The sequence below is a fragment of the Podarcis bocagei genome (assembly GCF_964188305.1).
Source record: "Podarcis bocagei genome assembly, chromosome: 15".
In the NCBI taxonomy this organism is placed as follows: Eukaryota; Metazoa; Chordata; class Lepidosauria; order Squamata; family Lacertidae; genus Podarcis; species Podarcis bocagei.
Window position 1 is genome coordinate 21,488,843 of NC_138141.1, and position 27,501 is coordinate 21,516,343.

The 27,501-nt window shown below is 45.9% G+C and overlaps 2 protein-coding genes across 4 annotated transcripts; both read left to right on the top strand.

Annotated features, from left to right (window-relative positions):
• The first annotated feature begins 121 nt into the window (after nucleotides 1-121).
• HINFP (histone H4 transcription factor) lies at nucleotides 122-10,544 on the top strand. Of its 3 annotated transcripts, none has more exons than XM_081172619.1 (10): nucleotides 122-178; nucleotides 1,777-1,952; nucleotides 2,740-2,966; nucleotides 3,457-3,568; nucleotides 4,114-4,266; nucleotides 5,222-5,299; nucleotides 5,388-5,508; nucleotides 6,855-6,993; nucleotides 7,924-8,048; nucleotides 9,030-10,544. In XM_081172619.1, the coding sequence occupies exons 2-10, from the start codon at nucleotides 1,787-1,789 to the stop codon at nucleotides 9,502-9,504; spliced, it is 1,596 nt and encodes a 531-aa protein (XP_081028745.1). In that variant the 5' UTR covers nucleotides 122-178; nucleotides 1,777-1,786; the 3' UTR covers nucleotides 9,505-10,544. The 3 variants fall into 3 exon arrangements, with proteins under 3 accessions (XP_081028745.1, XP_081028746.1, XP_081028744.1); XM_081172620.1 differs by having other exon boundaries at nucleotides 143-236; XM_081172618.1 differs by lacking the exon at nucleotides 122-178 and adding an exon at nucleotides 185-489.
• Nucleotides 10,545-12,366: 1,822 nt separating this feature from the next.
• Nucleotides 12,367-21,665, top strand: LOC308574663 (inactive serine protease PAMR1-like). The gene is made up of 6 exons (XM_081172779.1): nucleotides 12,367-13,138; nucleotides 15,251-15,385; nucleotides 17,880-18,047; nucleotides 18,568-18,771; nucleotides 19,931-19,998; nucleotides 21,520-21,665. The coding sequence occupies exons 1-5, from the start codon at nucleotides 13,072-13,074 to the stop codon at nucleotides 19,942-19,944; spliced, it is 588 nt and encodes a 195-aa protein (XP_081028905.1). The 5' UTR covers nucleotides 12,367-13,071; the 3' UTR covers nucleotides 19,945-19,998; nucleotides 21,520-21,665.
• The last annotated feature ends 5,836 nt before the right edge of the window (nucleotides 21,666-27,501 follow it).

Below are 27,501 nucleotides of genomic sequence, written 5' to 3' on the forward strand. Positions count from 1 at the left end.
ATGTTTTGACAGCCCGGCTGGGGCCCGCCCTTCATGCGACGCCATTGGCTGCCTCAGCGGCTCCTGGCGCTCTCATTGGCCGAGAGGGTTCATCCGGGCCGTTCGTCGGCGCACAGGTGGCGGGGGTGGGAGGGGAAGGCGACCTCGCGCTGGAAGTTGGAAGGGCGGAAAACTGACGGTAACTATGGAAACGGGGCCTAGTGCCTGCCTCTAAGCCCTGGGTTCAAGGCCCGAAGGTCTTTTTCGTTCCCTGAGCTTTTGCTTCTTCGGCAGTTGGGCTCCTGAGTGGGGAGGGACTGGGAAGCCCCTTGCCTGGTCCTTCTTGGTCTTGCTCAGAGCCCTAGAAAATCGGGCAGGGTGGAGTAGCCTGGAAGATGGGAGAATGGGACGTTCGTGGGGGGTGGCTTCCGAATTGAAGGAGGGGAGATAAGATTCATTATATCGAGGGATTGCCTTGGCCTTCTTTGGGGGCAGCTTGATCTGAGGAAGGTAAGGGGCAGCGCCATGAAACATAACCAACTTCCACTTCTCTAGCCGAAAAACAAAATATATCTCTTATCTATCGCCCCAGCAACTGTCCTTTCGCTTTGGGAGAGGCTGCAGCTTCCCTGCCAGGAACTCTAAACGAAAGACTTAGGACTGTCAGGGCTTTATGTGTGGTCTAAAAATAATAAGTAAAATGACTGGGGAAGCTGAAAGGTTGTGGTCCAATTTTTCAAGCTAGCCTCTGGCAACCTGCTTTCCTGCAGCTGTGGGGAACCTTTCCCTTCCAAATGTTGTTAAACTCCTATCATTCCTTGCTCACGCTGTTGGGAATTGTAGTTTAGCAACATCTGGAGGGCCAAAGGTTCCCCACACCTGAGCCATCCTTGCCCATTGGCAGTGTGGGTCAGATAACAAAATCTACCACTTTTACAGGGTGGTTCCAATGGTAACCCAGGTAGTGTATCTGAAGTACTTTGAATGCTTTCTGTATTATTTTATCACTTTTATTTCTACGGGCTGATTTATTTTTTTATGTGAAGCTAATTTAAGATACCTTAAATTAGAAAATAGTTAATTGCATTCTCGCTTACTATCCCATTTTAGACGAACCCCTTCTTTGCAGTGTAATCATATGCATATCTATGTGAAAGTGAGTACTGTTGAGTTCAGTGGAACTTACTCCCAGGTAACTGGGCATCAGATTGCAATAATGTAAAAAGCACTTGAACTGTAAATTGCCAAGTGTGGATTTCTGTTCTGTCTGGTGCTTAAACCTTACACAGTTAATTCAACTATCAGAATAAAAAATGGAAAATCTTAATTTTAAAAATGACTTTAGTTTGAGATTCTATATAGTAGTCACAGCCTCAAAACCGTTACTGCAAAACCTGTAAAAGTTCACATTTAGAAGTTCAAATATAATTTTAGTGTAATGAAGTGTGTGTGTGTGTGTGTGTGTGTGTTTGTTTGTTTTGCAGGCGAGGAAATATAAGAGAGCCAAGGTTCTTCTAATTGTGGGAGCTGGATATTTTTCTAAAAACAAAAAGTCAAAAGCCTTCCAGTAAAATTCCACTAAATAATGTTAGCCTAAGGGAGGCATATAGGAGAAGATGATACTCCTATCTATCTGAGACACACACACACACACACACACACACACACTGTATATATATGCTTTTGTTGAGGTAATTTGTATTGTGGTAGAGAATGAGGGGAAGGCTGCCAGTCTCTATCTCAGAATCTAAGAGAGATTGTATTTCTCTAGAGAATCTCTTCTTTGTCTTTCTCTAGTGCTCTTAACATGCCTCCCGGGAAGCTGAGCCACAAGCAAGCCTTGGTCCTGCAGTGTGAGTGGGACATTTGCAGCTTTGTGGCCTCAAAGATGGAGGAGTTCTGTGAACATGTGTCAAAGCACTTGCAGCAGCATCTTGGTGACAAAGATGAGGATGATGAAGTGGATTCTCTCGGTAAGGGGTGCAGTATAAAATGAGACTGACCCTGAATTAGTCTTTAGTGTAAGTTATGGTGTTACTCTCTGAAAACTGCTACTTCTGTGATCCCCCATGAGATAGATCTCTTTCCCCAGCCCTGCCATAACAATTGCATTGACTTGCTTGATTTTATTGAATGGGGGTGGGATCGTCAATGGTTTGATAAACTGAAGAGCAGTATCCAGGGTTAGTGGTGGACACTAGTAGTGGGAAAATGATAGCTGTAAAGACTTAATGCTTGGGATATGCAAAAGTGTGGTTAAGATCACACTAGGGTTGTATGAAATGAATCTGCAAGCCCTTCTCTGCTGTGCCCTCAGTTCTCTGTGTGTAGAATTTAAGTAGCATGGAGCGGCAGATCAGGAGTGCAAGAACCAAGCAGATAACACACAGTATAGTTTCAATGTGACTAGTGAAAATGTGGGCATCCCAATAGGCTTAGAAAGTAGGGAACACAGCTTGATGAAATCTGGGAAACATAAACTTTCACATTTTTTTAAAAAAAGAAGTAGTGTTAGCAGCCCTACACATAAGTTAGGGTGGTATTTCCCAAAAGAGAAGGGAGGGGAAGACTCTAAAACTAGCACTTGCCACAGACCAGATACTCTTTGTTGTTTGCTTTATGAAAAAAGCTTTTCATTCCCATACTTATGTAGGAGAACTGCCTTTGAAAGGTCTCTTCTGGTTCCATGCATACTAGTTCCTTGGACCTGCAGGCCCTCATTTACCTGCAAGTATGAATTTCTGTATTCTTGCATTTCAGAAAAATACTCCTGCCTCTGGCAGGAGTGTGGATTCTGTTCTCCCGAGAGCCCTACAGAGCTGGCCCGCCATGTTTACTTCCATTGTTACCACACCAAGCTAAAGCAGTGGGGACTACACGCCTTACAGAGCCAGTCGGACCTAACCCCCTGTCAGTTGGACTTCCAGAGTCGCAACATTATCCCCGAGATCCAAGAGAACTTCCTCTGCCTCTGGGAGTACTGTGAGGTGAGAGACAGGATGGGTGTTGAAGTATTTCCAGGGGAAGCATCAGGGTGGTGGGGGTGGACTGTTCAGTGTATGAAGCTGGAGAACAGCCAGATTCAATGAGGAAGGCAATGGAGTTTGTTCATGAACTGTAACTAAACTGCACTTTTCTTTTTCTAAAACAAAACTATCAATTTGTACAAATTATTTTCACTACTGAGTAAACACACCTAAAGTTCTAGAACAGGCATCCTCAAACTCGGCCCTCCAGATGTTTTGAGACTACAATTCCCATCATGGTCCTGCTATCTAGGGATCATGGGAGTTGTAGGCCAAAAACATCTGGGGATTGAAATTGAGATTGACATGTATATAAATCCTATTGGTTTTTAATTTTGATAAGCTGGCCTGCCACGTACTCTCTGGCTGGCTTACAAGATGTGACTATTTCTCCACTGCCCAACTTGCAGCTCATTAGGAAATTATCTTCCTTTCCCTGTCTTCTCATCAGAGAGGGTTTGATAACCCTGAGTGGTTCTACAGGCATGTGGAAGATCACAGTTTCTGCACAGAGTACAAGGCAATTGGGAAGGAGAACCACATGTTCTTCTGTGGCTGGAAAGGTAGGAGTTCACCTTGCATGAGAGTCTTTGGGGTTTGAGGTGAAGTGGATCTGCACAGTGGCATTCAGAACATTTTGGCAACTCCAGGTTTTCCTGTTGCTTTGAGCCAGAACAAAATATCTAAAATACTGTGGGATTTAGAAAATCTTTTTTCACAGTTCTGTTGAGTTTGTTTGTTATTTATTTGTTTATACTGCAATATGGTAAAATCTCAGGGCAGCGTGCAGTAATAAAACACACCATTGAAAAACAATACACATAATCATTAAGCTCTTGGCATAAATAAGTTCTCAAGAGACACCAGAAAGTCAAACAGCGGGTGGGGCAGGGGGTGCCTGTGGAATCTCTGCTGGAAGACTGTTCCTCAGCATGGGGTGGGCAACACTAAATGCCCAGCTTCTAAATGAGGTCAGTCAGGCCTCTGTAACACAGGAGACAACCCAGAGGGCACCTCTGGATGATTTCATATTGGATCATACTTAACTGGCATCCTTGGACCTGCTCAGAACAAATACGATTCTAATCATTTTTCCTCCCGGGTCTAGATTGTGACTGCGCCTTCAAAGGCCGGTGTAAGTTGCGCGAACACCTGCGCAGCCACACGCAGGAGAAGGTGGTGGCATGTCCCACCTGCGGCGGGATGTTCTCCAACAACACCAAGTTCTTTGACCACATCCGCCGGCAGACGGCTTTAGAACGTGAGTATCTGAGCAGCCAAGCAGGCAGAGGGGCTAGACACAGTTTCTTTCTGGCAAAAGTGACACTTGATGGTGGTATTTTAAGGAACTTTAAAGCTTCTTCTAGTCACCAGAACCAGAAAAAAAGATTGTCCACAATATATGAGTTTAAATAGACTCATATATGGAATCATTTGGACAAAAAAAAAAGACTTTTCATCACTCCACATAACAGGTCAGCTACATTTACATGTTATGTAAAACCATACTGGGAATGAAAGTGCATTAGTTGTCCCCCTTGTGAAAATGTCCTCTGACAGGCATCACAATGAGGTCTAAAAACAGTCCTTTTAAAGAAATAATTAAGCTGATGCTGGAAATCCTGAGATGTCTTTCCAGAAGCAACAGAAATTGTTAGACATGCCCACAGACAGGGCAGTTCCATGATGCCTGACTTGGATGGTTTATTTACAATATCCATATACCATTTTTGATAACTTGTCAATTCCTAGGTTCCACCGTCTTCATAAGAACTATTCTTCTTACTGTGTGAGATCCCTAAGTGGTTTACGTAAAGCACAATGAGATCATTTCTTTTTTAAAAAATCCATATCACAGCATTTATAAGCAAAGTTAAAACAAATTCCAGTGAAAAGGAAATCTGCTTCGGTAAAACAAAGCAGTGTGATGAATCTAGTGTGACGGGGAGACTGCATAAATAGATGGGTCTTCAAGAAGCATTTGAAGCTTGCTACTGTTTCCACATCATGAACTGCACATGGGAGGATGTTCCAGGGTGTGTGTGCAGGATACCCTCTGTGGGTTTTGCAGTAAGAAACTAGAAAGGCTTTGCACCCAGGTAGAAGGGGCCAGTTGCTGCCAACAGGTGCCAAGGGGGAGAAACACTCTCCACCTGAGTCTTGCCCCTCTCTGTTCCGTATCTGATTCATCTTCACCTGCTGCCTCCTCTTTACAGAGCAGCGATTCCAGTGCTCCCACTGCTCCAAGAGGTTCGCCACAGAGAGGTTGTTGCGTGATCATATGAGGAATCATGGTAGGTGGCAGGAGTTTCTCTTTCTCTTCCCTCCTCCATCCCTCCTCCCCTCCCTGTGCTAACCTCTCCTCTTCTTCCTCTTCGGCAGTCAACCACTACAAGTGCCCTCTGTGTGACATGACCTGCCCTCTGCCCTCCTCCCTGCGCAACCACATCCGCTTCCGGCACAGCGAGGAGCGGCCCTTCAAGTGCAATTATTGTGACCACAGGTAAACTTGAGGCTGGTCTAGGGAGAGGGTGGGCAGTTCGAAAGCACCCTTAAGTGCAAGAAGATAAATAGGTACCGCTTTATAGCGGGAAGGTAAACGGCGTTTCCATGTGCTGCGCTGGTGCTGGCTCGCCAGAGCAGCTTCGTCACGCTGGCCACGTGACCCGGAAGTGTCTCCGGACAGCGCTGGCCCCCGGCCTCTTAAGTGAGATGGGCGCACAACCCTAGAGTCGGACGCGACTGGCCCGTATGGGCAGGGGTACCTTTACCTTTAGGGAGAGGGAAGCAAGGAGAGGGTGGGCACAGAATCGCAGAGCAAGGTAGAGAGGGAGGCTGGATGAGAGCCCTGAACATTAAGGAAGGAAGCAGCATTTTTTGCAACTGGCTCTTTTTCACTGTCTTAAGATTTTGGGAATTACAGAGGCCTAAATTGCGACAAAAAAGAGCTGTTGCGTAAGTGAGATGGAAACATACAGACAACTGTGTCCCATTGTTTGGCCTTAAATTGTATTATTGCTATTGTGGCCTAAAATTCCTAATCTACCCACCTTCCCAACACAGGGGTTGTTAACTTTAATAAAAGAAGCCACCATACTTAATTCAAATGATATTCAAATATCTGTGGATTCAAGGATTGATCTGTCAGGCCGCTATTGTCCCGTCCTCTGGGGGAAATGTATTTATTTATTTTCATTTTTAAAATTTCTATGCCATCCTTCAGTATAAAACTCTCAGGGCTGCATGCATTAAAGGGGTAAAAACAAATATATGTCTGTCACTACAAGCATAAAGCTAGCAGGTCAGCAGCGGTCAAAACAAAAAATGCTCAGCAGGAAAAGCCTTCTGAAAACTAGCACATGTTAAATGTTGGAGTGCCTGGGTAAATAGAAGCTTCCTTGTTTGATGCTTGATTGACATCAAAATTGACACTGGATGAGGGCATTCCATAAATGGGATACCATAACTGAGAAGACCCTCTTCCTGGTCACAATCTGCAGGTAGCAGGGTGAACAGAGGGCGACTTCTGAGGATAATCATAGAATCTGGAGCAGGGGGTTGTTTGGTGGAAGGAAGTCCCTCTAGTAAAAGGTAAAGGTACCCCTAAAGTGGCAGGAAAATTCAGCCTTGGTGCATGCTTTTATTGAGTCACTGATTGACATTTTTCACTCTTGCAAAACCAAGCCATTCTTCCTGGGAACTCTCCTGCACTTGAAAATAGTAGAGCTGTTTTCACTAGCAGCAACAGGTACAACATGTGCACCTTCTGGCTTGGAGCCTCTGCAGACTGTCAGCTGCGGTCCTAGTGTGCCAGAGGTTGAGATCCTTCCTTTTGCCTATTCCTTCCAGCTGTAAGAATCTCATTGATCTACGGAAGCACCTGGATACACACAGCAAAGAGCCGGCCTACCGCTGTGAGTTCGAGTCCTGCAACTTCAGCGCCCGGTCCCTCTGCTCCATCAAGCTGCACTACAAGAAGGTTCATGAGGTGAGATGGAGTCACAGAGCCTGGGGCTGTTTACTCTTAGATTTTCAAAAGAGCATCAAGGCCTAGGGGACAATAAAAATCTTTGCAGCGTTCATGAAGGATATGGTTGAGATTTGACAATGCCGTTGGCTAGACCTAAAGTGAAATTCAGTTTTCCAGCAAAAGGGCATATGGATATATGGCACCTTCATTATACACCTTTAGGCGCCAGGCAAGAACATTCCTCTTTAACTAGGCCTTTGGTCGATTGACATCCTATGCCCTTTTAAAATGTGTTGGGAGAGGGTTATTGGGCTGTTTTTGTTTTTGTTTTGAGGTTTTATATTCTGGTTTTATCCTGTGAAGCACCTTGAGACCTGCATGTATAGGTATACAAATTTAATAAATAATAATAATAATATTGATAATAATATTTGCACCAGCTAATTTTGTGTTATTATCTCCCTGAAACTACTGCAGCCATGGATAGGGGTGAAGAATAACTGGGATTCTCCCCCTTCAGTACTGGAAATTCATCTCAGTCCCTTATTTAAAGATTTTACCAGCCCGACTTTTTGGGTAGAGGGGTAGCCAATGTGAAGCCCGCAGGATGTTGTTGAACTACAGCTCTCATCATTCCCATCCAGCATGGCCAGTGGTCAGGAATGATGGGAGTAATAGCCCAACAACATCTGGAGGGCACCGCGCTCTCTACCCTAGTCTAGAAACTTGCTTTTTAAAACAACAATGAAAGCTGAGGTTTGCAGCATGCTGAATTTCTCATCCAGGACTTAAACCGTGTGCTCTTGAATGATGCGCTGGTAGAAGATATTTGTGCCTCGCCACTGCTGTGCTGACCAGAAAGCACGCTCGATGCAGATGGTGTATAGGAACTTTCCAGCAAACCAAAAGATGCATACCTTTGTTTTCTCTTTTTCCGCACCCGCTCAGGGTGACTCGGAGCCCCGCTACAAGTGCCACGTCTGTGACAAGTGCTTCACTCGTGGGAACAACCTTACTGTGCACCTCAGGAAAAAACACCAATTCAAGTGGCCTTCGGGTCATCCTCGCTTCAGGTACGTAGGCTTAGGGGTGGGCTTTCATCCTTCCCTCCTCTTTTTTGTGGCCCTCATTTGCAGGCAATGAGAGCCTGAGTGATTTGGGGGGCGGGGTTTGCAAGATTTTGAGGGGGGAAATCAACTTGCTACTCCAGTGGGCTGTTGGCTGCCATCTTGTACCCAATGGCATTCTGGGGGAAAGTTAATCAGAGCTGCCAGCCTTCAAGGAGCTCTAGCCAGTCCCCTCTTAAATCATGCCCCCCCCCAAAAGGCAAACAAAGCTGGGTGTGGGTGTTTATACCTTTATTTTGCTTCCAACCTCTCTCCCTCCCCCAACCTACATGGTCTTGCTGGCCTTTTCCTTCAGTCTCCACAGAACAAGCAAGGAGACTAATTGGAGAGCAGGATTGCTCCTCTTCCATTCACATCCCTAAGGCTACGCATGTTGCCGTCCAGTTGGAGCCAAGGCCACAACCAAAAATGGCTGTGGTTGCCACAGTACAGTGGCTTGTGATCTGCAAAAAAAACAGGCTGAAGCAGTCTCTATAAAATCACCAGTTCTTGTGCTCTTTGCAAGAACCACTAGGTGGGGCAGTTGGCATTGCAAAACTCAACAATTAGCCTTTGCATTGCAAAAACATTCGTATTCTGCCTTTTACAGAACTTTGACTCATTTCCCGTTACTTTAATAGCCAGGTGGGATGGAATATTTTTCTCTGGGATTATTATGCCCTTAAAGCATTGTCTCACCTTGAGGTGAGATTTCCGTATAAAGAATTATCATGTGAATTTGCCCCATAGGTGGCATGACACCTTTCCAGCGTGTCCCTTTGATCTTTAGAAATTGGCCATCTCTTATATCAGCCATCTCCACCTGGTCTGGTTGTGATTTCAGCCCTAGTAGATGCTGTGCACAAACAGCTTAGAATGCAGCGTTCCATAATGGCTTACACCTCGCTTATTCCTCCTCCCCACCAACCCACAACACTCCTCCCCCAGGTACAAGGAACACGAGGACGGCTACATGAGGCTGCAGCTGGTGCGTTATGAAAGTGTGGAACTGACAGAGCAGCTGCTGAAGGACCGGGAGAAGCAGGGTGAGGTCCTGGATGACACAGCCCAGTGTGTGGTCCTGGCGGGGGCTGAGGGCAGCCTGCAGGGCATCATACTGGAACCGTCAATGGAGGACGATGCTGACGTGGACTTGCAAGCTGCCACGCCCCCCCAGGGGCCTGCTCAGCCAGAGGCTGATGCGTCGCCAGACCAAGAACCAAGTGCACCATCCAGCCCCATCATCCGCGTTGTGAACAGGACCAACGAGCATGGGGAGAGTGAGACTGTATACTACGTCATGGCCAATGCACCCTCTCAGAGCCGGGCAGCTGCGCCTAGTGGGTTTGCCACGGACCTGGAGGAGAACGTCATGGACAGGCTTCAGAAGACAGCTGAGGAACTGGGCATCCAGATTGTGTGAGGCTCCTGGATAGATTATCAGGTGCTTTCCACCAATCCCAGTAGGTGGCCTGGAGTCATGAATGCCCTGCTTTGGCTCCCTGTGCTCCTCAAATGCACATCATGAGAACCAGATGATGCTACAGGGAGAAGGGGACTGTTTGTTTCTCCCCACCCTTCAAGCATACTCCATAGGCTCCAGACCCAACAGATGCGTCCTCTTTTCTCCTGCCATGGGGATCTGGTGGGTGGTCTGGCAAAAGGAAGAAGGAAGCCAGCTTCTGAGATGGTTAGGACAGAGGGCAGGGGCTGGTTCACCTGTCAGCTACTTAGGAAGGCGAGGACAGCTGCTGCCTCTGGTGTACCCTGTGCTGTGGAGACCATCCTAGGAATGCAAAATATCAGGGCTGAGTCAAAGCAGTGGGTTTTCCAAGACGCCAACTCATGCTCCTTGCCTTGACGGTTACCAGTGCCCCCACCAGAAGTGTTTACTTTTCTTTTGGCTGCATCCTGGCCAGCCTTGTTCCTTACTGTGAGCCCCACATTCGGACTCTGTAGTTCTTTCGTATGCCTCTTGCCTCTCACCTGTTGGTACCCCTGCCTTTTGAGATGCTTTCTGTTATCCCGTTTGCCCAGCATAGACAGTAATACCTGATTCAGTCTCCATCCCTTCCAGACTGTTCTGCATTTGACTGTTCCAAGAGAGTTCCAGCACTGTTACCTGTTTGCTCTGGAGTTTGAGATTGTGAGAACCTGTTATTCCCAGCTGCCACTCCACAGTTAGTTGCTTACTGCCTTTTTTGTCATTGGCATGACCTCCGCTTGCATTATCTTTGTAGCATGGGAGTCACTTGGGTAATGTAGAAAGCTTCAGGTTTTCATGTTACCTGAGCAGTGCAGGAAGCAGTGTGTTGCAGTGGCTCCCACAGCACAGAGAGGTAGAGCAGAACAAAACAGGGTGCTAATTCTTGCCCTGAGGTCCTTCCCCCACATTGGGGTTCCTGCTCCTGGCTTGCAAGGTTTGTGTTACAAAAAAATAATAATTAAAGAACAACAACACTACCAGGTCTTGTGGTAGACATGATGTTTGCTGTAATCTGTCCTGGAGGTGCACGTGATTGGGTCAAATTTGAGACAGGTGGCGGTTCAAGAGCCCAAATCCTTGAGTCGGTGGCCAGGGTTGGGTGGCTGCCACAACTGATGAACGGCATGGAGCTGCATGAAGACTTGGAGATGGGTTTTGTGGTCATGCTTGGCATCGTGATTATTAAAATGTAGTGCTGTATGATCATTCTGTTAATGCAAGCATTCCAGCTCATGTAATGGAACTTCCCCCTGCTCTTGTCTTCCAGTGCCCTCCCAACATCTGCTCTGGAGGGTTGGGGAAAACCCCAGAACAGATCTAGGGACTGTACAGGGGGAGGAAGGTTTGACTGTGCAAATATAAATCCTTGTGCTGGCGTAACAAGTTTGTTGGATACCACCCATTAATACATATTTTTTCCTACTCTTCACCGTAAGGTCCCAGGGGCAGGCCACATCAATTTAAAATACAACATTAAAGACAGTTTAAAACAAGTGGCCATATTGCAGCCAGGAAAAAGTTTCTGCTTCAGTAGGGATGGCTTCTCTAAAAGTGGGGTATGGGAAGGTTGCCTTCCTCTGCTGCATGCAGCTGGGTTCACTTCCTGCCTCATCTAGATTCATTTTCTCTGCCAACACCTGTCATAGTGTCACCTGGTCAGGGGCCACAAATATTGGCTGGGTTCAGTAGCCAACCATTTTTGTTGTAGCTACCAGACGCCTCCACACAGAGTGATTGTGTGAGAAACAGCAACTTGTCTCTGGTGTTGGACTGGCAGCAGCAAGACTTGTCCTCGCTCCTCTGACCCAGCATGAGGTCAAAGACAAATTCCTGCTCATCTCTCCCTTCTTGCAGGACCAAGCAGCTGCCAGCCTTAAAGATCTACCCACTCCTGACAACCCTGTTGCTGCCCATTGTATCTATACTTTGTGGCCTGGATTATTTCTTTGTTGAGGGGGGAGAGTCAGGCTCCTGCCTTGTAAAAGGGGTCCCAAAGTGCTGGCAGGTGATTTTCCACTACCCCCGAGATACCTATATGATGACTCCAGAGATCCTCTACGCAGGGGTGGGGAACCTCTGATTTGGTGCAAATATGGTGCTCCAGGCCTGGGGACTCTGCTCAGGCCATGCCTGCAACAGACCTGGCCCTCTGTGCTTTTGCCTGACTGGAATATGTCCTTGACCTGTGATGAAACCTATTGCTTGCCTGGATGGACGATGACAGATGTGTGCACACGAATCTGACACTTGTGTGGTTGAAACACAGCTGGCTGCGCAAAGGCAAGAGTCTTATCTGTTGCTTTTGCCTTGAGCCACACCCATCATTGGTGCTGACCCCACCCACTGATGCCTCTGGGAGATTTCCCAAGGGGGGAAATGGTTCACTGAACTAAAAAGCTGCCTCTGCTTTAGCCTCATGATGGGTACCTGAAGCCTGGTAAAGAAAGGGCTGGGAATTTGTAAATTGTATTTTGCATCTGCTTGCTATTCCCCCTCAGCCTTAATCTGGGATATATCTTGAACAGCTGGTTCTGTTTGCTGCACATTCCCAGTACAGGCTCTTAATCCAGGGCTTGGCATTCTAGGTTTTGTCCCTGGAAACTCTGGACCAAGGTTCCTGCAATATAACTCACACTTGGAAAGTTGACTCTCTCTCCCTCCTTTCGCCTTAAGATTGTCACCTGGAAATGACAGACTGGGGCAGTATTTACATGCCTTCCCGGGTTCCCCCTTTTAAAAACAGTCCATTACACACACACACACACACACACACAGAGAGAGAGAGAGAGAGAGAGAGAGAGAGAGAGAGCCAATATCCTTAGGAGACCCTCCTGTAATCTCCTTACCCATCCCTTTACGGAGCTTGTCTTGCAAAGAAGATGCCTTCTGTTCCAGAGGTTATCCCAGGTTGCTTTCTTTGAAATGCTCTCTCTCTGTAGTGTTTTGTGACATTTTCCCACGCAACAGCCCTGTAAGGTAGGTTTAAGGCAGCTGATAGGACATGGTTTGCTCAAAAGCCACCCAGTCCTAGTTCTCCATACCCCAAATTCTATCCAGTGTGTCTCCATTCTCTGTGGTCCCCAAACCTTCCCCACACTAACTACTTGAAAATGGCTGGTTTAGGAAAGCATCTATGTTTGGTGCTCCTGTGTGAGATTCCAGGACTTGTGGTATAAGGTTTTTGGAAGAGAGAGGAAAAAATAATCGCTCTTGCTGTTGTGGGATTATCTGTGGCATGGAGAGGCGGGGAGGGTTTGTTGAGGGATTAATGGAAGCTTCCCAACCTCCCCCTGTGCTGCACAGTATCTTGGAAAAAAAGAAGCGAAGGCGATTTTCTCTGCAGTTTGAATGGATCTGGGCTGCTGCAAGGCCCTCTGGCGATCAGTTCAACTTTGCCATGCCCATGAGGGCAGGTGAAAAAACTTATTCCCCAAATTCCACCTCTCCCTTTGAAGCCACTGAAAAGCTGTCCCCTAGCGGGGTGCCAGCCCTGCTATACCCACCATGGCGCTGATGATTCTCTTCTTCCTCCTTTCCTTCTGCGAGTTCCTCTCGGGCGAGGAGTTGGAAGGTAAGTCACAGGGAACCAAGGTACAAGGTAAGGGCTGAGCTTCCTCCTTCTTGGTGTTGGAAGCTTCATCCATGCTAAAGTAGCTCTTGGGGTTAAGAGGCACTGATTTCTGGGTCAGCGGCTGCAGAAGGAGTGGTGAGTCTTACAAGTCAGTTGCACAAATAAAGTTTCCAACTCATGGTGCATAGTTAAATGATCCAGGTAGCCCCTGGTTTATATTTTACTCTGCCAGAAACTAGTTGGCTGCCCTTAGACAAACTACAATCTATCTGAGCCTCAGTTACACATCTGTAAAATGGGGGGAAGAATACTGACCTTTTAATTGTAGTTGAAGGGGAAGATAATGATAAAAGTTTACACACACAAAATCCTACTATATAGCAAATTTTTAAAAAGAAGACAAAATACTGACACTTTTATCGGGTGGCTAAGTTTGCAGTCTTATCTGATTACTTGGGAGCAAGCCTCATTGAACTCTGGGACATGGATAGGCTTGGCCTATAAAAAAGGATTATCAAGGTAATAACTTAATTGCTCTGCATGTTTTGATGCTAAAAGCCATTGTTGTTTATTGTGCTGTGTAATTCCAGGAACTTAAACTAAGATTAAATAGTTCACAAGTTTGAAATCTGAAAAATTTTAAACTTTATATTTTTCTGTTGTCAAGTGTAAATCTTGAGAGATTTTTTCTTTCTTTTTAAAAACCTCTTGACCAAACTTCAAGGCAGCCTTCTTAAATCTAGTGTCCTCCAGATGTTTTGGACTACAATTCCCATCAGCCTCTGCCAGCATTGTTGTGAGACACTTTGCAGACTCTGAAGTAGGAAAGTAGCAAACTCCTATTTAAACAGATAAATAAATGAAATGTTATGACACTAAATAAAAAAATTCCTTCCAGTAGCACCTTAGAGACCTAAGGTCTCTAAGTTTGTTATTGGTATGAGCTTTTGTGTGCATGCACACTTCTTCAGACACTGACACTTAATAAGTATGTGCACTACCTAGTTTTATTTCTGTCACTTAAATGCTGGGGTTTACCAAATATTGTAACGTTTTCATTCAGTTATACCAGTGTTCCCCAACCTTGGGCCTCCAGCTGTTTTTGGACTACAACTCCCATCATCCCTCGCTAGCAAGGTCAAGGATGATGGGAATTGTAGTCCAAAAACAGCTGGAGGCCCAAGGTTGGGGAACACTGAGTTATACCAATCTGGCTGACAGAAAGAGGCCACGATCCTAACCTCACTTACCTAGGAGTCAGCTCCATTGCATTCAGTAGGATTTCCTTCTGAATAGACATGCTTAGAGCTCTGCATTTCATAAATGGATATAACAATCACAGTCATACCTCGGTTCCAGTTACAGATAGGTAGCCGTGTTGGTCTGCCATAGTCAAAATAAAAAAATTCCTTCCAGTAGCACCTTAAAGACCAACTAAGTTAGTTCTTGGTATGAGCTTTCGTGTGCATGCACACTTCTTCAGATACCAAGTGTGCATGCACACGAAAGCTCATACCAAGAACTAACTTAGTTGGTCTTTAAGGTGCTACTGGAAGGAATTTTTTTATTTAGTCATACCTCGGGTTACAGACGCTTCAGGTTGCGTTTTTTCGGGTTACGGACCGCCAAAACATGGAAGAACAGGTTACTTCCGGGTTTCGGCGGTCGCAGATGCACTAAATTGTGCTTTGTGCATAAGCACCGAATCGCAACTCGCGCGTGCGCAGACACCCACTGCGGTTTGCAAACGTGCATCCCACACGGATCACGTTTGCAACCCAGGTGTCCACTGTACGGTGGTACCTCGGGTTACATACGCTTCATGTTACATACGCTTCAGGTTACAGACTCCGCTAACCCAGAAATAGTGCTTCAGGTTAAGAACTTTGCTTCAGGATGAGAACAGAAATCGTGCTCTGGCGGCGAGGCGGCAGCAGGAGGCCCCATTAGCTAAAGTGGTGCTTCAGGTTAAGAACAGTTTCAGGTTAAGTACGGACCTCTGGAATGAATTAAGTACTTAACCTGAGGTACCACTGTACTATAATTTATTTTTAGGATAGAACAAATTATTACACTTTAGGTTGTTGTTTTAAAAAAATCTTCTTTTTCCAGAAAATGTGGACACTTATTGGTCTGGGACTGCCCCCATCTGCATGGGAGGCTGTAAAGGAAAGCACAAAGAACTGAAGAAAAGCACGTGTGGGAATGGAAGCTGCTGTTGGTTGGGGTACAAATCATTTTGCCGGGGTATGTGCAAATCCAGAATACATAGATTCAAATCCCAATTAGGCTGCAAGCTGCAACCGGCGCTGTAGTGGTCTAGGGTCATGAGAGGTCAAAGGCCATTACTAATTCTGCCACAGGGTGCCTGCTGCCAATATCCTGAAAGGGGAGGGGGGGTTTTAGCCACTGAGAATGATTCTTCTCATCCTTGATGCTGATTGGAACCAATCAGAGTGAAAGGAGGTGCGTCAGACATTGAGGATTGGCTCCTAGGGTCAGTCTGGAGAAGGCGCTTGTATGTTCCAGAGCATAGGCGCCAACTGTATGTCCCCCCGATAAAATATTGGGGGGGTCACCCTCCATATTTTCTGCAAGTTGGGGGGAAGTGGGGGCAGCGGGAGCACACATTTAGGAACACCCAAGTGCTGAAAAGAGAATGGTGCAATGGAACATCATGGAAAACAAAATTTAAGTCACTTTAAAATAAGATGTTGGAGCACTCGAATTCATTTGCCCACGTAGGTGCATAGAAATCTAGCTGAAAGGCAACACATCGGAGATCTGAACTGATTGTTGCATTGCATCCCTAGTTGTTGCTGTATAAGTCTAAGATTATTGTATAATTATAAGATTATACAACCTTCTAAGATCATACAATAATTTTTGAGAGTGTGTGGGTCATGAAAGGACCCTGTGCTTCTGAATTTGCCATGGCATTACTGGATGCAACTAACTCCCCCCCCCCCCATGTAGAAATATCATTTGTTGCTGATGAGGAATATGGGGTTGTGGTTTTTTTAGGATTTTTATTTTAGGGGGGGAAATCATTAATAATTTAGCACACGCACATACTGCAATCACATGTCATCACCGCTCTTGGAAATGATTGTGTTGTTAATGAGGGCAAACAGAATGGAGATTGTAAAGCGTTTAGCTACGGTAATCGTATAGTAGTAATTGGGAGGGGAAAGGGGCGACGTGGAGGATTTAAAGAGGATTAAACTTCTCTTTTTAAAAAAGGATTACTCAGGTTCACGGTGGAGAAGAGGCTGATCAGGCAGGCTGTCATCCTAGTTAAACAGAACTTCCATGTGACTAGATAGTCTATCATGATATACAGGTGGGAGAAACTCGAAGGAAAGACACTCCCTGGTGGTAAGCTCCCAGAGACATCTGGTTGGGAGCAGAATGCTAGACCAGGTGGACCTTAGCTCTGATCCAGTGGGACAATACTTCAGCAGTATGCTGGCCTGGGATTGGAAGCAGGGCCCAATGTTTGGGGTAGAGGGGTGCTTTGGGGGGAACATGAACTGAAAATGGAATGAGGCCAACAGAAATTCGGACTCCGAGGATTATGTAAGAGTTTCAGCACCAGAAACCAGCAAAATCACATTTTTTTCTGCATTATGATTTGCTCTCATGATGGCATCCGGGGAGTTATAATAATAATAATTTATTATTTATACCCCGCCCATCTGGCTGGGTTTCCCCAGCCACTCTGGGCGGCTTCCAACAGAACGCTAAAATACAATAACTTATTAAACATTAAAAGCTTCTCTAAACAGGGCTGCCTTCAGATGTCTTCTAAAAGTTTGGTAGTTATTTTCCTCTTTGACATCTGGTGGGAGGGCATTCCACAGGGCGGGTGCCACTACCGGAAAGGTCCTCTGCCTGGTTCCCTGTAACTTGGCTTCTCGCAGCGAGGGCACTGCCAGAAGGCCCTCGGCGCTGGACCTCAGTGTCCGGGCAGAACGATGGAGGTGGAGATGCTCCTTCAGGTATACTGGACCGAGGCCGTTTAGGGCTTTAAAGGTCAGCACCAACACTTTGAATTGTGCTTGGAAACGTACTGGGAGCCAGTGTAGGTCTTTCAATACCGGTGTTATGTGGTCTCAGCGGCCGCTCCCAGTCACCAGTCTAGCTGCTGCATTCTGGATTAGTTGTAGTTTCTGGGTCACCTTCAAAGGTAGCCCCATGTAGAGCACATTGCAGTAGTCCAAGCGAGAGATAACCAGAGCATGCACCACTCTGGGGAGACAGTCCGCGGGCAGGTAGGGTCTCAGCCTGCGTACCAGATGGAGCTGGTAAACAGCTGCCCTGGACACAGAATTGACCTGCGCCTGCATGGACAGCTGTGAGTCCAAAATGACTCCCAGGCTGCACACCTGGTCCTTCAGGGGCACAGTTACCCCATTCAGGTCCAGGGAGTCCTCCACCCCCACCCCACCCACCCCCCAAAAACAGTACTTCTGTCTTGTCAGGATTGAACCTCAATCTGTTAGCAGCCATCCATCCTCCAACCGTCCTGCCAGCATTTCACTGCTGTGCAAAAGTGTCCCTCTTAAAGGCGAAAGGAGGAAACATAGCTGAACGGCCAGTCAAGCAGAATGGCGTGCAGATGGTCCGTTATAAACCCACTGCTAAAACACAATTCTTGCGTCAACGGCATGTTGTGGAAAACAGTTGCCACAAAGCAACCACCTGGAGGGTCCCTGTGTGTGTCATTTTTCTTTCTCAGTAAACTGCGGACGACCAGAAACAGAGTTCAATTCGGTGGTCTATGGGAACGACTGGTGGGTCGGGTCGGTGGTGCGCTACAGCTGCCGGCCTGGGTACCTGCTGGTGGGGGATCCTGCTAGCGCCTGCCAATCGAGTGGCCGCTGGACCCCCAAACCTACTTGCCTCAGTAAGTATAACTGTGTGCCTTCCATGCGTGTATCCAGAGCTTTTTTTTCAGTGGGAACTTGCTGCAACTCAGTTCCGGCACCTCTCAGGTAGGCACCATTGCCAATCTTTTTCTTTTAAAAAAAAGTTTTTATTTATACTTTTCATGTTTATACGTTTAATTAGTTTTACAATCAATATAACATTTCAAAATTTGACTTCCTTCCCCCTCTTTTTGCTGTTCCTTAAATTTATTTTAAATATCTTCTGCATATCCAAATTCATTTAACTTGCTCATTTAATTATCTACTATAGATATACACTGTAAATATATACTGGAGGTTATTACAATAATCCTGCCAATGTTCTTATCTGTTTACAGTTTATTTGTAAATATTCAATAAACCATTTCCATTCTTCTATTAAAAAGTTTGTTATCTTGATTTCTTATTTTTCCAGTAAGTTTTGCCATTTCTGCATATTCTTGAACGAGTCATTCTGGCGTCATGCCTGCTTTTATTGCTTTGTGTCTTTCTGCGAAGGGATCTGCCTCCGGGGTCGGATTGAGATAAATGAGCGGGATATTGATGGGAGCTGCTCCTCCACCTGTCCCCATAAGGTGTACCCAGGGGCCTTTCTCAATCATGGCTGCATCAAGATCTCCTCCTGCGTCACCAAGCAATCTGGCTGGACCCGATGGTTCTCTCGCTGTGACTTTTGTGAGTGCGATTGCTACATCCCCTGCGGTGAGTACACAACCTCCGAGTATCCCTATTTTCAAGGGACACTCCTGGATTTACAGAAGCCGTCCCGGTTTCTGATTTCATCCCAGAATGTCTCGCTTTTCCTTAGGATGTCCCTATTTTCATTGGAGAAATTTTGGAGGGGATGATGGCATCTGATTGGCTGGTGTGGGAAGCGGGATGCTGGGTTAGATGGAACTTTGCTCTGATCCTGCCAGGGTACTTAGGATATTAGAGGTAAAACGCAGGTGGCACTGTGGTCTGAACCACTGAGCCTCTTGGGCTTGCTGATTGGAAGATTGGCAGTTCAAATCCCCACAACGGAGTGAGCTCCTGTTGCTCTGCCCCAGCTCCTGCCAACCTAGCAGTTTGAAAGCACGCCAGTGTAGGTAGATAAATAGGTACCGCTGTGACGGGAAGGTAAACGGCGTTTCTGTGCACTCTGGCTTCCGTCACGGTGTTCTGTTGCACCAGAAGCAGTTTAGTCATGCTGGCCACATGACTCGGAAAGCTGTCTGTGGATAAACGCCGGCTCCCTTGGCCTGAAACGAAATGAGCACCACAACCCCATAGTCGCCTTTGACTGGACTTAACCATCCAGGGGTCCTTTACCTTTACCTTTACCTTTACCTTTACTTAGGATACTCTCAGTTTCTGGTCTTACCATTAGACAGAATCAAACAACTCCCTCAGGTGGGGGATAAGGATAGGGAACAGCTGTCTCTGGCATGTAGCCTGCTCTGTGCCCCATAAGACAGCCTTGTTTCCTCAAGGTGAGGTAAAAAATATTGACTAGTGCTGAAGTAAGTTTCAGCTATCAGTCTAGTTGGCTTTGAAGCATGGAGTCCAAGGGCTGCCATCTTGTCCTTTTTTTTAAACTCAGGCTGCCAAATATCTTGGGCTAGCCCCAGATGTTCTTAACCATCACACAGGCTTTCCAAGGAATCCTGGGAACTGAAGTTCTAGGAGGGCAATAGGAATCTCTCTCAGAAGAGTCTCCTCAGCAAAGTATGCTTTCCTAGCATCCTTTGGGGGGAAAGTGATACAAAGCCGATATAAGCTTGTGGAGTAGATAGGGGCCCTGGTATTCACCACAGGGGATCCCCAGTAGTTGTACTGGTGAGAACCCGAAGGCTACCACCCAATTTCTTCTCTTCCGCAGCTTCCTCAGGATAAAAAACCAACTGCTGTGGAGGGGCTGCTTTGCGCACTGCAACACCTGACTTTTATGTAAGTTTCAGGCACCCTTCACACCTAGATCTGTGACATTTAATCTATTTAACTTCTTTTAATAATTGCTTAGAAATCCTTTTAAATCTACTTAAAATGTTAATAATTTTAACAACGGGCAGAGTGCCTTAGCAAGTCATTCGCCTCACACAGGAAGGAAGACCTCATCCAAGATGGCGCCTGCTGCAAGGGGGGAGGGGGGAGACGCCCTTGGCCCTCTATGTGTTGTTGGACTCAAACTCCCATCAGGCCTTGCAACTGGCGTGACCAATGGTGGGGAATGATGGGAGCTGGAGTCCAGCAACACTTGCAGGGCCACAGGTTCCCCATATGGTGGCTGCTTGCGCATCCTGTAAAATAGAGAGCCAATGGTGGTGCAGTGGTTAGGGTGTTGGACTAGGACCTGGGAGACCAGGGTTCAATTTCCCACTCAGCCATGAAGCTCACTGGGTGATCTTGGGCCAGTCACTACCTCTCAGCCCAACTGTGTCACGGGCTGTTGTGGGGATTAAATGAGGCATGGGAGAAATATGAGTTCCATGGGGGGAAAGGTGGGTTATAAATGCAACAAACAAATAAATAAAATTTGCACATGCTTATTTATATGTAAAAAAATAAAAATCAAAACATTGAAAAGAGTTACTATAATTTGAAGTATGAGATACAGTCTTCCCCACTACGATGAAAGAGATTGCAGTGAGGCGACTTGTGCCTGCTCAATGCAACTATTGATGGGCCACTGTCTGGTCTATTTCCCAACTTTGTCTTTTAAACCCAACTTGGACCAGAGAGCCCTTCAAACAGAGCAGGCAGGGGGAACCTGTGGCCTCCCAGAAGTTGCTGAACTACAACTCCCAGCATCACCCACCATAGGCCAAGCTGATAAAGCTCATCTTCCGGAATCGCCCTCCTGACAAATAATTAACAACCTGAGCCTTTGATGAGGCCTCAGGCACATTCCATTCAGCAGAGAATCCAAAACAGCATGCAGAAGTGATGATATTTATGGCTACATGCTATGCTTTATTTCTTACTACGCAGACAGCAAAGAAACATCCTCTCTCTATGAAAGCAGAGAGCAACTGAACAAAGGAACAGGAAACCAGTAATGTCACATCCGTCTCCCTTCTCTCGTGAGATTTCCAACAGCCTGGACTGTCTCTGGAATGTAAACAGAGCCTTGTGACTCTAAGCAGCTGCACAGTGGCAAAACAGAAACTAACAGCTTGCTAGGGTTGATGGCAGCTGTAGTCCAGCAACATTTTGGGGGCTACAGGTTCCCCATTCCTGAAACAGAGGATGTCTCCACATAAAAGGCTGTCCTCTGTAAATCAGGACACAGGTTTACCCAGATTCCCCATCCCTGCTACACAAGCACCATCGGAAATCTCTTGTTTATTCAAAATGACTAATTCATTTGTATGCAGATTTCTATGACTGATGAATGCATTAATGTTAAGTTGTCTAATTAGCTAAGGTTTCCTTCATACGCCAATGGATAATCTTTCCTATTGATTTCAGCAGATCTTAAGCAACCCTTGTTTTCTCGGGAATGTGGTTCACTGATGAAATAATCCCCGCTGAATTCATCTCCTCTTCCTAACCAGTTTCTGGAATGGCGACTGGAAATTTTTTTAATTGTGTGCGAATAAACCTGTTGCAAAGAACGCATGCGTTCTGACTCTCCCTGTAAGCAGCCATTTTCTTTTAGGGTGGGGAGGTTCCCAGGGGACTGGAATCCTTAGTTGACAAGACACACAGGTTGGTGGCAGGACACCTGCTTGACATGCAGAAGTCTCCAGAATTGATTCCTGGCAAGGCTGGTTCAATACCACCTGGTAGCAGTGCTGAGAGAGAACCTCACTCTGAGACCTTGGAGCGCTGGCAAGTGGTGCTCTTTGAGACTGATGGAGTGGAAGGCAGGGACATACACCTCCAATGTCCCGATTAAAATGGGACATCTCGGAGGGGGGGCCTGTGCTCTCATGTGGGAGCACAGTGCCCCAAAACTTGCAAAAGCACAGCCCTGAAAGTCACACTCTTTTTCAGGGCTGCAATCTCACAAGAGAGCACGGCACCCAAAAGCACATGCGAGCTTGGCCCCAGAAGATGTTTCCCTGTGTGTGTGTGTGTGTGTGTATCTGTTTTACAATTTCAAATACTCATTTTACATCCTTAAGGTATCAATGACCTCCCTTCTTCTCTTTCCATGGTTCATTTTACATACCTTAAATCCCTGCATATTTTACAAAAACTATACTAATCAGTATTCCATTATTGCACCCATCAAAACTTATTTACACTGATGAATTTATCTTAATGCTGCCAGCGCTTTCACACAATTATTTCCCATATACCCATGTACCTTGGTTTACAACCATAATCCATTCCGGAGGTCCGGTTGTAAACCAAAACAGGTTGTAACCCAAGGCGCGCTTTCGCCAATGGGGCCTCCCCAAAAAATTGGTTGTAATCCAAAAAAAGGGGGGGATACTCACTTCCAGGTTTGATGTGGTTGTAATCCAATAGGGTTGTAATCCAAAGCGATTGCAAACCAAGGTACACTGTATTCAATAAACATTTTCCAATCTCCTTTAAACGTATGTTCTTCTTTTTCTCTTATTCTATATGTTAAGTCTGCAAGCTGCACATATTCTGTCAATTTAAGTTGCCATTCTTCTTTGGTTGAGACATCACTCGTTTTACATTTTTGGGTTAACAACGCGCATCCTGGTTTTCTGCTGGGACATATTGAAGGATATGCATGGAGGCCAACACTAGGTAGAGCCAGAGAGTCAATGACTGGGGGAGCTAAGTAAGTCTAGTTTTGTCCCCCATCTTCCTCCTCTCTGGTGAGTTCTACAAAGGCAACACTGAGGAGAATGAAGCTGACAAGAAATGCCATTTCCTGGATTAGTTGTAAATAGGAAAGCAGATGGGTATTTAGGGGGAGGGACTCCTGGATGAGGGCAGACTGTGGTTGGTGGATTAGTGTTCCATTTTGCCCTAAAGGCCTTCATTGTCTTGGAGTTCAGTATCTACTGGGGAGGGAAATAAAGGGGCCAGCAGGCATGTGGGTCCATACAGGACAGCTTTATAGGGTCTCTTTGTTCCTCTGGTTCTCTCTCTCTCTCTCTCTCTCTCTCTCTCTCTCTCTCTCTCTCTCTCTCTCTCTTATTATACAATTTATTAATTTTATGAGAACAAAAAACAACAACAACCCAATAAAAAAAATCACAATCAAAACCATACATCTTAATTGACTTCCCTCCCCCTCTCCCTCCTGGTTCCATTTTTTTTATACTTATTTATGCACGTCCAGATAATCTTATACTCTTACCTATTCAATTTTAAAACCTTATACATATTACAAGTGACCTTTAAAAGTTCAACTAATGTAGAAACCAATACACAAAGCTTGCTGTTTATGCCTGAACATTTCTCCCTTTTTTTAAGGAAGGGGGGGGGGAGAAAAGAAATTGTCTGGTGTGTCCAGTATAGTTCATTAGTTTGTTTTGCCAATCTCCTTCGTCTTCTTTGGCGGTGGCTTCTTCCTTCTATAGGGATGGGCTTGTCTTGGCCTGGCGTCCGTTCTCAGATGCAGGAACAAAGTCTTTTGCATGGTAAATCCATTATGTTCTGTACCTTCCAGGATCATTGCTTCAATTTTATTAACCAAAGTCATTTTCAACATTTTCTTCAAATTTTTATGTATCACCTCCCAGGCTTCCTTAATAATTTTACATTGCCACCACATATGGTAGCCTCTCATACCCTTCCTGCTTCATCTCCATCACCGTCAAAGCTTCCCAGATCAATTCACACAGGGTATCATTTTTATCTTGGGCCAAGTCATAGGCCTCCCATATCAGTTCACATGAGGCATCATTTTTGTTATAGACCAGGTTTCCTCAACCTCAGCCCTCCAGCTGTTTTTGGCCTACAACTCCCATGATCCTTAGCTAGCAGGACCAGTGGTCAGGGATGATGGGAATTGTAGTCTCAAAACATCTGGAGGGCCAAGGTTGAGGAAGCCTGTTATAGACCAATCTTCCTCTCCCTTGTATTTTCCTCAAACCTCGCACCTCAGACTTTCCTATTTTAAAAGTTTGTGCATTCACCTCTCTAAGTTGTCCGGCAGCCTCTGACAGTAATTTAGTATTTTCCCAAATTTGAGTAGCTGCCTTAATCTCAGTTGAGTGCATAGGTCTCACCTTCTTCATTAAAAAGACTTGATAAACTTCTCAGCTTGCTTTAGCATCTCAAAGTGTCCCTGGCAAAAAGAAAACAAAACCCTGCAATGTGGAAAATCTCCCTTCTCCTTCTATGTGTTCTGCATTGTATGATGATGCCTTTTCTCTCTACCGCCAGCTGCCTGCAGTCTGGCTGGTGACAAGAGGGATCTGGGGAGGATGGGAGCAGATCCTCCTTCCAAGGTTAACCGGGAGAGAGAGAGAGGATAAAAGCAGAGGATGAAAGAGGGGGAAAACGCTGGGTTTTCAATGCAAATGTTCTCAGTGCAGCAGTGCTGCCCAGAGCTTCCCTTCCCTCCAGGAGAGAGCGGAGGCCCGAGAGACCCACCAAGGACAGGCTGAGAATGCAAAGCCACACAGCTTCCTCAAACTGCATTTTCTCTTCACCTCTCTACTCGCCCCCAATGCTGCAGGCATGTCTTCCTTGCCTAAACAACTTCTTGGTGGGATGTGCTGCTGACTGACCAGGTCGTAAGGCAAAGGGCCTTAGTTGGGTGAGGAATTTTGTGGAGCAGCTAAGGGGCAGGTGGACACTTTGAGTTGGAGGACCTTAACCCTGCCGAGAAAACACAGCCCTATAACCTGGCAATGCTCCACTGCATGCTGCTACAGTGGTACCTCGGGTTACATACGCTTCAGGTTACAGACTCCACTAACCCAGAAATAGTGCTTCAGGTTAAGAACTTTGCTTCAGGATGAGAACAGAAATCATGCTCCAGAGGCGCAGCTACAATTCTACAACAGGAGGCCCCATTAGCTAAAGTGGTGCTTCAGGTTAAGAACAGTTTCAGGTTAAGTGCGGACCTCCGGAACGAATTAAGTACTTAACCCGAGGTACCACTGTACTGATCCAGGGTTATCTCTGCCCATCCCCACACCTACATTTCCGAAAGTGCCCCCCAGGTCTTTCTGGGTGGCTAATGGATTTGGCAGAAATCAAATTGCAGTGGGGAGATCTATGCCACTGGGTAGCATTTCAGTTATGGAGAAGAATTTCATGTTAAGATTTTCTTTAGACCCGGGATGTGTGTGTTAATGAACGGGCAGTAATTGAAGGGGGATTTAATTGATTTGGAATGGGATCCACTGGGAAATTAATTAGGGGTTAATGAATCAAAGAGGAACCGATTTGGAGTGATTCGGGAGTCGTGCAAATTAACTGAAGAATTTATCTGGGATGATCTGGATGAGAAATTAGTAGGCGTGTGGCTTTTGACACTTAAATTCTAAATTTTGCATCTATCCATAGAAATTGATACAGTAAATGCAGATTTGAATCTTTTAAACTTATCCAGCAGCGCCCCTGCCCAGGTCCTAAAAGTAGGCAGCTGGTTACATCCATACATACATCATTTTGTTTGCAGGCCACCTTTGCATAGTTAACAAAACACTCCATGCTTACATAATTACAAATATAACAAACCCATAATTACAAATATAACAAAAGTAGTCACAAACAATAGATGAAACACATCAAAAAGTACACAGCCAAATGGAACAATTGCCACATAAATCACAATAGGATCTAAAAGTAAAGATACAAAAAAATTTAATATCAATAACAGCAATAAAATGCCCCTAAACAATAACCCAATGGAAGTCAGTGACAAGAGTATCTGGAGAAGCTGAAATCTCCCAATGGATTTTTGAAATTCCCATTTCGGATGCCAGATTTGTGTCCATTTAATCTGCCCCCCCCCTCTCTCTCTCTCTCTGTGTGTGTGTGTGTGTGTGCATGCATGTATAGAGAGACAACCTGTCTATCCTATGTAGAATACAGAAGGGTGGTGTCAAGGAACAAGGGTGGGAGAGGAGACTTAGAGGCAGCTGTAGAGGCACCACTGGGGGCCGGATGTGAAAAGATATGGCAGATCCAGCCTCCAAGGAGTGGACCATAACTGTTGCTGCTACTGTGGCAGTGGCGGCGGCAGCAGGGGATACATTCCTTGGCGGCCACATATGCTGCCCCTACTAAATTTTTTAGGGAGCTTAAACAAATATCTTTGGCCCCATCCACCATTGGTGCACATCCCCCAGAAAGTTGCCCATGAGGGAATGCATTCCTCAGGATGAGAAACGCTCCCCATCCCTGCTCTGCCTAATTGTAGGCAGGCCTCACATTAGGGCTATGTAAACGCTATACCTTTAAAGCACATTCCCCACCTCAAAGAATTCTGGGCCCTGTAGTTTCCTCAAGTTTGCTGGGGATTTTAACTCTGTGAGGGGTAAACTACAGTGCCCAGAATTCCCCAAGGGAGAGTATGTGCGTCGAATGTGCTTTAAAGGTTTATGCAGCACAGATTCCAAAGCTGAGCAGTACCTACAAATGATAACAAAAAATAAATAATAATAATAAAATAAGCAAGTCACCCAACTCCTTCCTCTGTTTTTGTGGTTAAACTTTAGAAGAGTAATGGCGAAAGTGAAAAAAAAGCTTACATTTGAACTACTGTACTTTGTTTTCACGCAAGAAGCAAAATTAATTACCCACTGGATTCTCCCCTGTGAATAAACCACCAGGGACAAAGCTGGCAATAAGCAAACTCCCCATGGCTTCTCTCTCTCTCTCTCTCTCTCTCTCTCTCTCTCTCTCTCTCTCTCTCTCTTGGACATTCAATGCTTATTCCATCAGCAGCTTGGCTCCCGAAGGGGGAGTTTTCATGAAGATTCCTGGGAGGATTTTGTGCTGGCTTTTGAACAGGAAGAGGAAACAGTGTTCCTGCCTCTATGGGGGGGATATAACCATAGCTGTCAACTTACAGATTTGAAAATAAGGGACCAGCAGCCTCGAAAATAAGGGATCAGCAGCCAAAATAAGGGATTTTCCAGGCACAGGTATATTCGACTTCTGAGCCCCTCCGAGCCAAAGGCAGAAAGCCCAGCCAGCAGCCAAACGAAGCCTCATCAATAAGGGACAGCAGCGGGACATGGCGATGTGATAAGGGACTGTCCCGCCAAATAAGGGACGCTTGACAGCTATGGATATAACCAAAAGGAACAGAGTGGAGGGAAGCAAAGAAGATATGAAGCGGGGGGGGGGGGAATGAAACGATGCTTGTATGCTGCCACTGCAAAAGCATGTCTAATGCTATGGTGCCATGGGAAGGGGTCACCTTTCCAAAGACCCCTATAAGATCCCAGAAGGCACTCATCCACATCCTGCTCCACTTTGTACAGTTGTCGCATGTTAAAGACATACTGTACTGAATTGCATCCAAAACAGTGCTGGCCAGAAAGAGGGCATGGGGAG